General features: G+C 43.4%; 1 protein-coding gene across 2 annotated transcripts in view; it reads left to right on the forward strand.

Annotated features, from left to right (window-relative positions):
• TTLL12 (Tubulin tyrosine ligase-like 12) overlaps positions 1–13,578 on the forward strand; it is a 363,841-nt gene that overhangs the window by 275,467 nt on the left and 74,796 nt on the right. For both annotated transcript variants that reach the window (XM_050168995.3, XM_055065384.2), the window contains one exon: positions 1,989–2,057. In XM_050168995.3, coding sequence (XP_050024952.2) covers positions 1,989–2,057 — 69 coding nt within the window. The remainder of the gene's footprint in view (positions 1–1,988; positions 2,058–13,578) is intronic.

Genomic DNA, 13,578 nt, shown 5'->3' on the forward strand with positions numbered 1-13,578 from the left:
AAAGCCTCTCCCATACTTCTCCAACTACCCCGGTCTTGTACTAATTGTGGCCATGCTATCCCTGCAAACTTCTTAATCTCATCCGCCCACCTAACTTTCTGCCGCCCCCTGAGGTGCCTCTCTTTGCATGCATTGCAATTGGTCCCCTGAGTTACTAAGCAAGGCAATATCAACAGCACCCAGGCAATACTGGCCTGCCACATCCAGTTCACGAAAAAAAATTTCCGTATCTTTTTCTTTTATCTATTTCATTTTTTCTTCTTTTCTTTAAGGCGTGTCCCCAATGATGACACGGCAACTCTCCTCACGCCGTTTGCAGTTCGCAGACTGCTGGCTGACAGGGATCTTGCTGGCAAAAAGCGAGATCTACCTGTTGCAGTCAGAGGGTCTCCCTGCGGCACAGCGACGTGGGTACTCAGTGACGGAGGAGTGGTGGCGGCTACATTCACCGTGGCCGATTGCTTGCCATCGATAGCATCGCTAGGCCTTTTCCAGCTCACTTCGAATCGGTAGCAAACGGTGCTTCAGGACAAACAGCTGATGCTCTCAAGCAGCAGTGTTTTGTTACTGTTGTTGCAATAATTTCACACGAAGAAGAAAACATGCCGATATTTGTGGCGCTGCCAGCTATGATGCAAGCATGGCCAAGCCGCGGTTCGCTGTTCGCCATCAGTGGCCATGTCGTCCCTCAAACTTCTTAGTCTCATCCGCCCACCTAACTTTCTGCCGCCCCCTGCTGCACTTCCCTTCCCTTGAAATCCAGTCCGTAACCCTTAATGACCATCGGTTATCTTCCCTCCTCATTACATGTCCTGCCCATGCCCATTTCTTTTTCTTGATTTCAACTAAGATGTCATTAACTCGCATTTGTTCCCTCTCCCAATCTGCTCTTTCCTTATCCCTTAACGTTACACCCATCATTCTTCTTTCCATAGCTCGTTGCATCGTCCTCAATTTAAGTAGAACCCTTTTCGTAAGCCTCCAGGTTTCTGCCCCGTACGTGAGTACTGGTAAGACACAGCTGTTATATGCTTTTCTCTTGAGGGATAATGGCAACCTGCTGTGCATGATCTGAGAATGCCTGCCAAACGCACCACAGCCCATCCTTGTTCTTCTGATTATTTCAGTCTCATGATCCGGATCCGCAGTCATTACCTGTCCTAAGTATATGTATTCCCTTACCACTTCCAGGGCCTCGCTACCTATCGTAAACTGCTGTTCTCTTCAGAGATTGTTAAACATTACTTTAGTTTTCTGCAGATTAATTTTTAGACCCACCCTTTGGCTTTGCCCATCCAGGTCAGTGAGCATGCATTGCAGTTGGACCCCTGAGTTACTAAGCAAGGCAATATCATCAACGAATCTCAAGTTACAAAGGTATTCTCCATTAACTCTTATCCCCAATTCTTCCCAGCCCAGGTCTCTGAATACCTCCTGTAAACACGCTGTGAATAGCATTGGAGAGATCGTATGTGCTTGATGATGCCACTTTAGCACAAATAAGGCAAAGACATAGAACAGAGAACCAGGCTCCACAGGCCCTACATTCACAAATGATTTATTTTGCCAAGCAGGAAAAGTACTCCGAATAAGTGCATGCATACAGGTTCAACACGGCAAGGAGATTTCACGAGATAAAGATATTGGGTGGAAGCAATAAAATCACTGCACGTGAACGTTTGGAGGCTTTCTGTATAACAAAAAAAGAGGCACGAATTGCATCAGCTATACGCTTCTCTGACTATTAAGATCCAAGTTTTCTTTTTTTTCTTTTCTTTTCCTCTGCTGTGTTGAACTCATGCACATTACTCTACATGTTTTTTCCTGTTCTGCTGGGGTAACAAAATTAATCACTAGTGAGTGTAGTACCCATCGTGTCTGTTTCCCTGTGCTTTGTCCCATTTGCACCACAATAGGCTTCACCACTAAGCTAAAATGTTGCTTTTGTATTGTACTCACCAGGGGTGTGTTGTTTTGTCTGTGTGCAGACGACATGTGCAGAGTTCTTGGAGTGCTTCGACCAGTGCTACAGCTCACATCCCTGGGACAAGGTTCAGGTGAGCTGAAACACTGTGCTTGATTATAAACAGTGACCCACCATGGTTGCTTAGTGGCTACGGTGTTGGGCTGCTAAGCATGAGCTAGTGGGATCGAATCCTGGCCATGGCAGCCAGATTTCGATGGGAGCGAAATGCGAAAACATCTGTGTATTTAGATTTAGGTGCACGTAAAAGAACCCCATGTGGTCTAAATTTCCAGAGCCCACCACCACAGCGTGCCTTATTCAGCGGAACCCCGGTTATACGTCCCTCAGTTTTGCGATGACCTGGGTTTAGAACGGATTAGAGCAGTCCCAGCGAAGTTCCCATAGAAGCGATGCATTAAAAACCCCGGTTATCCGACGCAATTTTATGCCTGACCTGCATTATACGACGACCCTTGCGAAGTGCGGTATGGAATGGCGGACGATAGAAAAGTGCCGCGGGTCTCTTTCCTCGCTCTGTCTCTCTTCATGCAGAGCACTTGACACCGCTCGACCGGTTCGCTCCGGCGCAGCTTTCATCCCTGCCTCGTGTCATCATTCGTTTCTCTTTCCACCACCAGCAGCTACCCGCGATGCTCGCTGTGCTGAAATAGCGCCTTTTCTTCTCCACAATCACTTCCTCCCTCTCTTCTCGGCGGCATCGCGTTGGGGAAGCGTTTCTCTCCTTCCAGTTTCCCTGCAGCAGACTGCCGACAAGGTAGCACGGAGAGGCCTAGGTTTATCGCATGTGTTCTTTGTCGTAATCCTAGCAACCAGCGTTCAGCAGAGGTTTTGAGTTGTGTGGAGCAACACGACACACAATGTCCTGAAAGCGGATAATTCTGTCACTCGGTGATAAGCTGAATATTATCAAGGGAGGAAGCGGAAAAGCGGCAGGGGGCCACGAAAGCCAGCATTGCCTGGGACCTTTGCATTCCCAAATCTTCGCTTAAGATGATCCTGGCAGACGAAGCGGTGATATTTCAGAATTCCAACAAGTTCGGGCTCAAGCAGAAAGCGGCAAAAGAAGGACAGCATGAGAAGTTAGAAAAAGTCCTCGTAAAGTCGCTGCATCAAGCACGCAGCTCTGCAATCAACATTGATGGCGCCATTCTAAAAGAAAAGGCAGACCTTGTGGCATTGCGTCTGGGCATTGATGACTTTCAGGCATCAAACAGGTGGCTGGATCACTTTAAAAAACGAAACAGGATTGTGTACAGCCGCTCCTACGGAGAAAGCACTTCCATGGACGTTTTGATGGTGAACAAGTGGATGGAGTCGCTGCTAGAGATCATTGCTGCATACAAGCCCTGCGACGCTTTCAGCGCCGATGAGAGCGGTATTTTTTACTATATGCAGCCAGAGCAAACCCTTGCGTTTAAGGGTGACAGCTGTCATAGTGGCAAGCGTAGTAAAGAGCGTGTGCCGGCACTATTCTGTGCTAACGAGGACGGTTCCGAGAGGCTGCCCGTGCTCGTTGTTGGAAAGTTTGCAAAGCCACGGTGCTTTAAGAACTTGGAAGATGCTGCTGTGCAGCTACAACTTCAACACAAAGGCGTGGATGATGTCTTCGCTCTTCGGCAATTTTTTGCAGCAGCTAGATAACAAAATGGGTGCTAACACGAGGAAAATATTGCTTTTCGTGAACAGTGCACCGTGCCACCCTCCCGATACGTCCAGCCTGAGGAACATAGAGGTTGCTTTTTTTCCGCCCAACAACACAAGCCGGCTGCAGCTGCTGGATGCCGGCATCATTAAGTGCGTCAAGCAAGGGTACTGGAAGCGGTTAGTGCAGCGTGGGCTGGCGGCTATGAAACGCAGCGAGTCGGAAAAAAAGATCACTGCTTGACGCCATGCATTTTATTGCCAGTTCGGGGAACTCAGTGTCGCGAAGCACAATCGCTAACTCGTTCAAGCACTGTGGCTTTAAGCGAGAGACTGCCTCCTCTGCTGGGGACGCAACAACCTCGATGCTGCTTGAGGCCGATGCAGGCTTCGCCGACGACGATTTCAAGGGTTTTAACCTCACCACGACCTTCGCCGATACTTAGAGGCCGAGTACTACGTTGCGAGCTGCAGTGAGGTGTCTCTGGATGACGCCATTGAGGAGGCTTTGCCTAGTGCCGGCACTGCTGCGACATCGGGCGAGGACAACGATAGCACAGATGCCGTGCCTGTGCCTACCACGTTCGCCAAGGTGCTACGGCACATAGACAGCATCCGGAACTTCATGTGTTCACGCGACGTTGCAGAGGACCTCCTTTCTGACGTTGCCCAACTCGAGCGAAAGCTCTTGTTTCATGGATCAAACAAGGTCCAAAAGAAACTTACCGACTTTTTTTAAAGTTCGCGCTGGCTGGCAGGAATCACGGCAGTCGGCAGTGGAGTGCCGTAAAGGTTCGTTTGAATAAAGCATGATTGGTACCTATACTGCAGCATTAATTCTGATCGCATTTGCTTTTTTGGTAATTTGGGTTTCCAAGCCCGGCAGAGTATGTTAGTAGTTTACATTGAAGTTTCTCGTAAATCCGTCAGGCGAAGTCGTATTTTTATAGGCATAATTTATGTTCGAATTTTACAATGGCCGCACCTTACGACGCTTTTTCACGTTCCTGAGAAAGTCGTATAATTGGGTTTCCACTTTAGTCAGATCGTGGTTTTGGCATGTAAAACACCAGAATCCTTATAAACAGTGAGGGCTATCTTTTACCAGGCTGCCTTATTCGGAGAGTTAACCAAGCAAGTTAGCAAGAATTCATGTTGAAAATTCAGCACATAATCATACAGGCAGCTAGTATCAAAGTACCTTTTGTGAACCAGGATTCAGCAAAGAGAGAAAAAGATTATACAGTTGCAATACAGATATTGCTGTTTAAGTGATGTGAAGTGGTGCATACCAAATGGTTAAAGAAATCAAGTCAATTGAATATTATCTGCTATATCATAAAAGGGGCATGCAGTTTTTGCATTGCAAAAAAATAGTCCAAAATGCAATTTTTTGAAGATCACATTCTCAGTTTCTATAGCCCTCTTTTTATGTGATTTTGAAATATCTTCACTTAAAACCATGTAGAAGGGATCTAAAAAATTTGTTATGTCAGTCAGTGTGTCGAAAAATTTCTCGGAAGTCGCAAAAAAACATTTTTTTAAGCCACAATATCTCTTGACGGCACAGCTGACCGCTGCCATGTTGATCTCATTAGAATTTGCATATTTCCGTCTTCAAATTTGCCACTTCGACTATCTCCTCCACGCAGAAATAAACACACAAGAAGCAAATGATTGAATGTCATTCTGAACTCTTCGATTGGCCCCTGCCCTTTCACCTGGCGCCTTTTCTTGCCTCCTGCTCAGCTTGTCCCGCTGATTTCTTCACGACTGCACGTCTACTTCAATTCTGCTTTTTTTTTTACTGTGTTCTTTGTGCAGTTCAGGGTGCGACATTCTTGCTTTTCTAGTATAACTTTTTCTGAAATAATGATTCAACTAGTTGTTCACAGTCTATATGCCTGTTTTACAGTCACCTCATAAAAAATGAAAACCAAAAGAGGGTTGTAAAAGAAAAATAGATGAAAGTCGCTCCTTCAACCATTCATTTTGGAATGCATATTGCTTTGAATGGGTTTTCTATCGCACTTTGTGAGTCGTTCATCATTGGGGCAAGCCTAAAGAGAGAAAAAATGTGTAAATAAAAAGTTACTGAGATATAACTTTAAAATGTTTAGGTAACATTACAGAAACATTACCAATAAGCCAGCCATTTATCATCAGAAGTGATGAAATATGAAAGTTAATTTCGAAGACCATGTCTGTCAGTGTGCTTGAGCCTACATATTGTTATGTGGAAGTTATGTGAGAGTTGTGAAAATCCACGTCATAAGCGGTACCGCGTTATAACCAAAGCATGCTTTTTTGGCTCTTTCAAGTACCAAACGGGCAACCTAGCTTTCAAGTGCAATTTATTGCACAGTTCACTCACATGCACATACAAAACAATCACAACTTGGGTCGAAAATTAAGTTCGCTTCACAAGTGTGTCATTAGCAGAAGAATGCTGCGATTTTCGTATGGTGGTGGTTTTTCACTGCACTTTGAATGAGTTCATCCTCTACGAGGCTTAAACACTGAAGCGCTTTGTTGCTAAATTGTTTTTTGTGCAGTGTATTTTTACAGTATATTGTCTCAGTACTGCTTTGCAGTAGTAGTGGAATTTCGTTATGTTGAAATAAACACACTTGGTTACATTGAGTTTCTAAATATTTGGTGTCTGCTAAACAAGAAGTTATAAAAAGATCAAAAAGTTTGTTACATTGAAGTTTAAAGGCATACTAAAGCAACATAAATCAGCTTAGAAGTTTAGACTGGTTAATTATTCTTTGAGAACTCTATTGTTGTTAATTTTGCAATAATAGGCTGATTATCAAAAAAGAAAATTCTGGTCAAAGTTAAATTTTTTTTAAATTTTGAGCCAGAACCTCGAAGCCAGTATGTCAGTGTGATATCACAGCTTTCAAAGTATTTTTCGTACTTGGACTGCGTTGGACTTGATAAAAGCTGCTGAAACTTGCCATGTTCAGTTCTTGGCTCCTTTAGTGTAGTCCAGTTTTGCCAGATAGAGAATAGTCCAGATACAGTGTCCAGATACAATAGATACAATAGTCCAGATACAGTGTAGTCCAGTTTTGCCCATAGAGAATCAACTACGGCCTAGCAGACACCATCAAAATTCCTGACGTAACGGCAGGCTGGTGCGGGAACCACCTGTCCTTAGTTGTTATGCATCTTCTTGCTAACGAAGCATCGCCCCATGGTAAGAGTGGCATTTTTGGTACTGTCTGAGGGTAATTTACCAATAATGTGAACTCACTTTTCTCTTTTGTGTCCCTTTAACTGTAGTAGAATCAAATAAAAAAGTGCCGACTATTAAATACATGTACTCAAAATGTATCAAAATTTAATGCCTGCAAATTTTGTGCAAGTAAAGATGGTGCTGGAAAAGCATGGGAGTCTCCTAGCAACTCACAAGAGTCTAAGGCACTCTCAGTAACTGGGCTACATAGAAATGAAGGTATACAGTACGGTCTGCTCTTATTAAATGGAACTGGAAATTAGTATACCAGCACTGATTACAGCTCAGTTGTGCAAACAATATTCTAGGCACTATAGCACCATCACATAGGCTCCGCCTACATTTGCAGCACCCTCTTGCATGCTCGGAAGGCTTTTTTTTTTTGTTTTTAAATTGTGTTTATGCACCAAAACCACAATTTGACTATGAGGCACGCAGTAATGGTGGGACCTGGGGTTCTTTAAGGTGCAACTAATGCACGTTTTTGAAATTTGCCCCCATCAAAATATGGCTGAAGAAGACGGTAGGCCTAGCTCAATGGGCGCAGCTCGACATAATGCATTTATTTTTGTCAGCACGATTAGCATTGGCTTAAATAAATTGGTTTTGCTACTTGCAAACCAGCCAAGCTGCCTAGCCAAGAAGGTCAGTGTTTGTTTTCCATCTTCGAGATGAAATGCCGTCAGGTTGTTGCTCACAATCATGCCAGTGGTTTAGTACTGAGCACTGCCTTACAGAACAGGTGCACATTCAACATAATTTGTTCTATTAATTACTATTTCATGTGAAAAGCAAAATAGCTAATTTGATAGATCACGCTGCAAACGCCAGACCCTGACTGGTCAGACAACTACCGCCATGTGTAGTAACGGATGACAAGCAGCTGAGGCCCAACATGGCTGGGGTGCTAACTGCACGTAAACTCACGGCCTGACAGGCCGAGGCCAGACTCCAGTCGTGATAAAGTATCAACCATTTCGCTCTGGCGGCAACACATTCCTGCATGGCTTTCTGCCATATGACAAGCGATAGCAGATGATACTTGGTGCGTACGTGTCTTGGCCTTGGCACGGAGAAAACAACAAAGATCGGCACCGTGCTTGCTCTTGCAAGGAGTGCTCGAGAAATAAAGAAGGATGGTGAGGCAGTCTCTCCCTGGTCTCCACTGTGTCTGAATGCATCTTATGCTGCCCTAGAACCCATAGAAATTGATAGCCACAACAGCACCTCACATTTGCCGCCCAACGGCTCTGGCTTAGCTAGGAAGACGTTTATTCCTTTTTTATGTGGGGACTTCGCTCGCTATGCGCTCCTTTGGTCGAACTGCTGACTTAAGGACAGCGTTGGCTCCGTAAACCCAAGATGGTGACCGCCCAGTGTTGCATCGATGTGTTCGAATAGCTGGATGATGCCGCCCGGGTGGAAGCTACAGAGCAGCTGTGTCCGAAGCAGGAGCCCTAAGGACCGAAGTGGATCAGCTACGCCACGAATTGGAAGGACTGAAATTAATATTAGTTTTCGGAAGGACACGATGTTGCTAAAGAAGTCCATGCACCAAAGCAACCTCTTGACCCACAGTTGCAGGTAAGTCATGAATGACTTCTTTTGCAACTTCTCCAATTGTGGAACGCATCGAGAGCTTAGAGTAAAAAATGTGTAGACTCGGATGCCGAATCCTGCACGTGTGGCAACGAGCGTTGCGTCAATAAAAGTTAAACGTGACTTGGGAAACCAACGTGGCAAAGCTAAAGACGAAGAAGCTACTTCATGCATGTCTAACGGCTCGGGTGAAGATGCTCACGACCAACTTTCAAGTTTCGCGGCAAACTCCTTACCACAACTTGGGAAAGACGTTACTGCCTGGTTTCATCAAGTTGATTTTTGGTTCAGAATCTTCAGCGTTCATGAAGAGGTCGCGATACCCTTCATTATCTCCAGACTCCCAGCTAAGGATTTCACCTGGATGCTCCACCACGCAAAAATGGCCAATATCACTACCTGGGCTGATGTGAAGGCAGCATTCCGCCGCCATTATAATATAGATTGTGATGGACGACGCAACGAGCTATGGAAAGAAAAACGATAGGTGTAACGTTAAGGGATAAGAAAAGAGCAGATTGGGTGAGGGAACAAACGTGAGTTAATGATATCTTAGTTGAAATCAAGAAAAAGAAATGGGCATTGGCAGGACACGTATGAGGAGGGAAGATAACCGATGGTCATTAAGAGTTACGGAATGGATTCCAAGGGAAGGAAAGCGTAGCAGAGGGCGGCAGAAAGTTAGGTGGGCGGATGAGATTAAGAAGTTTGCAGGGACAACATGGCCACAATTAGTACATGACCGGGGTAGTTGGAAAAGTATGGGAGAGGCCTTTGCCCTGCAGTGGGCATAACCAGGCTGATGATGATGATGATGATGATGATGTGATGTAACCTCTAAGCAGTGAATGTTTGGAGCTACACAACGAGCTTGGAGAGTCATGCACAGACTTTGTATGCTGCAAGTATACGAGTCAAGTAAGCAGTATACGAGTCAATGTGACTTTTGTCAGAGAATGAAAATGTCGACATCAATACCTTTTGGATTACTGCAACCAATAGAGGCGCACAGCCCTTTTCATACAGTTGGAATGGACTTAGTAGTTCCCTTCAGGAGGTCTAAAGGATATAAATATCATTGTAGCCATTGACTACCTCACAAAGTTTGTTGACGCAAAACACTTGAGGAATATAGAAGCTACGGCAGTTCTAAAGTTCGTTGGGCACAGCATCATATTGATGCACAAATGCCCAGCCACAACTAATACAAACTGCGGTACTCAAATGATGGCACATTGCACTGAAGCTTACCTCAAGCATCACGTCATCACATATGCTGCTACTACCGCATATCATCCAGCAGCGAATCGCTTGTGCGAAAGGGCCAACAATGCAATCAAGCCAACGAGAACTTGAAGATCTGAAAGAAGAGTCCACTTATGGCGTGGTAGTGCGCGAAAGACTCCAAAAAGCTAGAGAGCTTGCGGCCGCGCACATCAGACTGGTGTAAGAAAACAGAAGGACTACTTCAACAAGCATCGCAAGGATGTTGTGTTCGAAAGAGGACAACCAGTGCTTCTTAAAGCTCCACCGTCTGGTGTTAAATCGACCACGTAGTATAACGACCCGCACAAGATAGTGAACAGACTGTCTCCCATGAACTATGAGATTGAACTGACCGATAGCATGGGAACAGACATGGCCCATGTCGAGAAATTGAAGCTGCACCTTGGCCCAGTTGCAGAGATCGAACAATTTCGTGCTTCGGACGGTTAACAAGAGAAGTATTCACATGGTCATATAATTATAAAGCGAAATAAAAAGGCAGACAGGCAAAGTAACGTTATACAATGTTATGGAACCGTGGTTGAAGGCAAAGACGGAAAAAAAAAGACGAGAATAACACCCATGCAGTTGATCTCCGCATATGTTTGCAATTGAATAAAAAGGTTACAATACAATTCAGTATAAAATTCAATTCAATACAACATCAATTCAATACAAAATACAATGCAATACACATATATACACACAAGTCAAAGCAGAAAATGTGACATATATGTTATGTCCCATCTTAGGGAAGAGCCACAAAGTGAAATACGCATTGGATATATGAAAAAAGCAGGAAATGTTTACCGATTACGAGATTATTTGGCAAAGTGAGCCGATATTAGCTGCCTGAATTTTGAGTTGTCACGTTCATTGACTAATGGTTCTGGAATCGAGTTCCATTCTTCAATCGCCAATGGTAAGAAAGACTTATTAAATGTGTTTGTCGAACCAGTTATGTGTTGTACACTCATAGAATTGAAAAGACGACGTGATGTTCGTACGGGTGGCACTAAAAGGGAGGTTCTGAGGTCAGGGCGATTATAGTATAAATATTGCAACAGGCATAGCCGTGAAATCTTCCTTCGATGAGCTGACGATTCAAGATTAATGGATGATTTAATGGCACTAATGCTAACCCGTCTATTATATTCGGAAACGATGAAGCGAGCCACCCGATTCTGAATGCTTTCAAGTGATTGAATTAGATATTGCTGGTGAGGACTCCATATTGCGCTGGCATATTCAAGTTTCGGCCTAACGTACGCCTCATAGGCGAGTTTTCTGATATAACTGGGGGATAAAGAAAGGGCACGCTTAATGAAACCAAGTGTTTTGGATGTCTGTGCCACTAATTTCGTGATGTGTTCAGACCAGTTGAGTTTGTCGGTGATAACAACACCTAAGTATCGGTACGATTCAACACGTGATATGGCAGTGGAGTTTAACGAGTATGAAAAGTTAAAGGTGGAAAGCTTTCGAGATACTTGCATGCTCTTGCATTTGGATATGTTTAGATTCATCAGCCAGGTGGTGCACCAAGTTTCTATTTTATCAAGGTCTTTCTGGAGGAGTCTCTGGTCAGAGGTGGTAGTTACGCGACGATAAAGAACGCAATCGTCAGCGAAAAGGCCAATTGTGGAGGAGCTGTTTGCAGGAAGGTCGTTGATAAAGACTAAAAATAAGAGTGGTCCAAGGACAGAGCCTTGGGGTACGCCTGAAATGACTTTGGAGGTTTTGGAGCGGTGGCTGCCGATAACAGTAAACTGGGTGCAGTCTGAGAAGAAACAAGAAATCCATGACAATATTAAGGGATCTAGAGAGAGAGAGGAGAGTTTAGCCATAAGACGTTGATGTGGTACCCGGTCAAAGGCCTTAGAGAAATCCAGGTAGATGATATCAGTTTGAAAAGATGAATCTAAGTTCAGGTGAAGGTCGGTAGTAAACTCGAAAAGCTGGGTATCGCACGAAAATCCAGAGCGGAATCCATGTTGTTTGGTAAAAAGGAAGGAGTTCCTGTCCAGGTGAGAACAGACTTGTGAGTATATGATATGTTCCAGCATTTTACAAGCAATATATGTTAATGAAATTGGTCGATAGTTTGATGGATCGGAACGGTCACCAGCCTTGAAAACCGGGACAACCTTACTTAATGTCCAGTCATCTGGAATTGCTGAACTTGAAAGTGATTGACTAAAAATTATTTGTAATATCTCGCATGAAATATCTCTTGTACCTTTTAGTATCTTGGTATTTATTTTTTATTTATGAATACTGCGATCTTGTACACAATATCATAGCAGGTGGGAAACATTGTGTTAAGATACAGAATTACAGACACAAAGAAAACAAAATTGCACATAGAAATTCAAGAGAATACAGCGACAAGGTCAAGTTAACAACAATCAATTCAAATGCTCTTGAAATGAATGTAATGATGTCTGTCTGACAACATCATCCGTGAGGTTATTCCAATCAGTGATGGTCCTTGGAAAAAAGGAATATTTAAAACAATTAACTCGCGGATTTAATGGTGTTATAGAAAGAGAATGGCGATTTCTAGTTTGGTACCCCGAGGAATAGGTAAGGATATTGGAGGTGTCAACTTTGAGATTATTATTAATTAATTGATAGAAAAACTTTAAGCGACATGTGCGATTTCTGTTAGGAATAGAGGGTAAACCGCTTTTTTTGAGGAGGTCACTGACTGATGCTCGCCCGTAAGTGTTATATACTATAAACCTTTCTCCTATCTTTTGGATTCTTTCAAGTTTATTTATGTTTACCTTTGTAAAAGGGTCCCAGATAATTACTGCATATTCTAAGATTGGTCTAATAATAGTGTTGTAGGCAAGGAGGCGTGTACCAGGGGTTGCTAGCTTAAGTGGGCGTCGTAAGAAAAAAAGCTTTCGGAGAGCGTTTGCTGAAACATAGTCGACATGCCTGGTCCAAGAAAGGTTATCAGAGATCCATAGACCTAGATACTTATATTCTGTGACTTCATGGAGAAAATTATTATTAGCAGTGTAGTAATATAGAAGAGGAATCTTTTTAAGTGTTATTCTCATAAATACGGTTTTTTCAAAGTTAATTGACATTTGCCATTTCTCACACCAAGAAACTATTTTTGCAAAATCATTATTCAGCCTAATTTGATCATCAGTCGAACTTATTTTCTCATACAGCACGCAGTCGTCCGCATATAACTTAACACGTACTGACAGATTTTTAACAATATCATTAATAAACATTAAAAACAGTAGGGGGCTGAGGACGGATCCCTGGGGAACACCAGAATCGACAGGAACGTAATTGGAGCAAGTTTTATGCAGTTCGACAAACTGATGGCGATCAGATAGGTACGATTGTATCCATGTTAATATCTGTTTATTATTTATAATAAAACTGAGTTTGTGAAGTAGTTTCTTGTGCGAAACCTTATCGAAAGCTTTTCGAAAGTCCATAAAGAAAACATCAGTTTGTTTTCCTTCGTTGATTGCTGTCGCAAAATCATGGATTGTTTCGACCAGTTGAGTGCATGTGGAATACCCTCGTCTGAACCCGTGTTGAACAGCTGCCAGTACATTATGCTCGTCGAGGAAATTAGTTAGATGCTTATGAATGATGTGTTCCAATAATTTGCACGTTGTCGAAGTTAATGAAAAAGGGCAATAATTTTCAATACACGTCTTCTCTCCACTTTTATGCAAAGGCTTAATTCTAGCAGTTTTCCAATCACACGGTAGAACACCTTCTTTCAGTGATCGAGTGAATAGGACGCACAAATACTTTGAACACCACTCTGCATACTGTTTAAGGAAGGCATTCGGAATATCAT

This window comes from Dermacentor andersoni, chromosome 10 (assembly GCF_023375885.2).
Source record: "Dermacentor andersoni chromosome 10, qqDerAnde1_hic_scaffold, whole genome shotgun sequence".
Lineage (NCBI taxonomy): Eukaryota > Metazoa > Arthropoda > Arachnida > Ixodida > Ixodidae > Dermacentor > Dermacentor andersoni.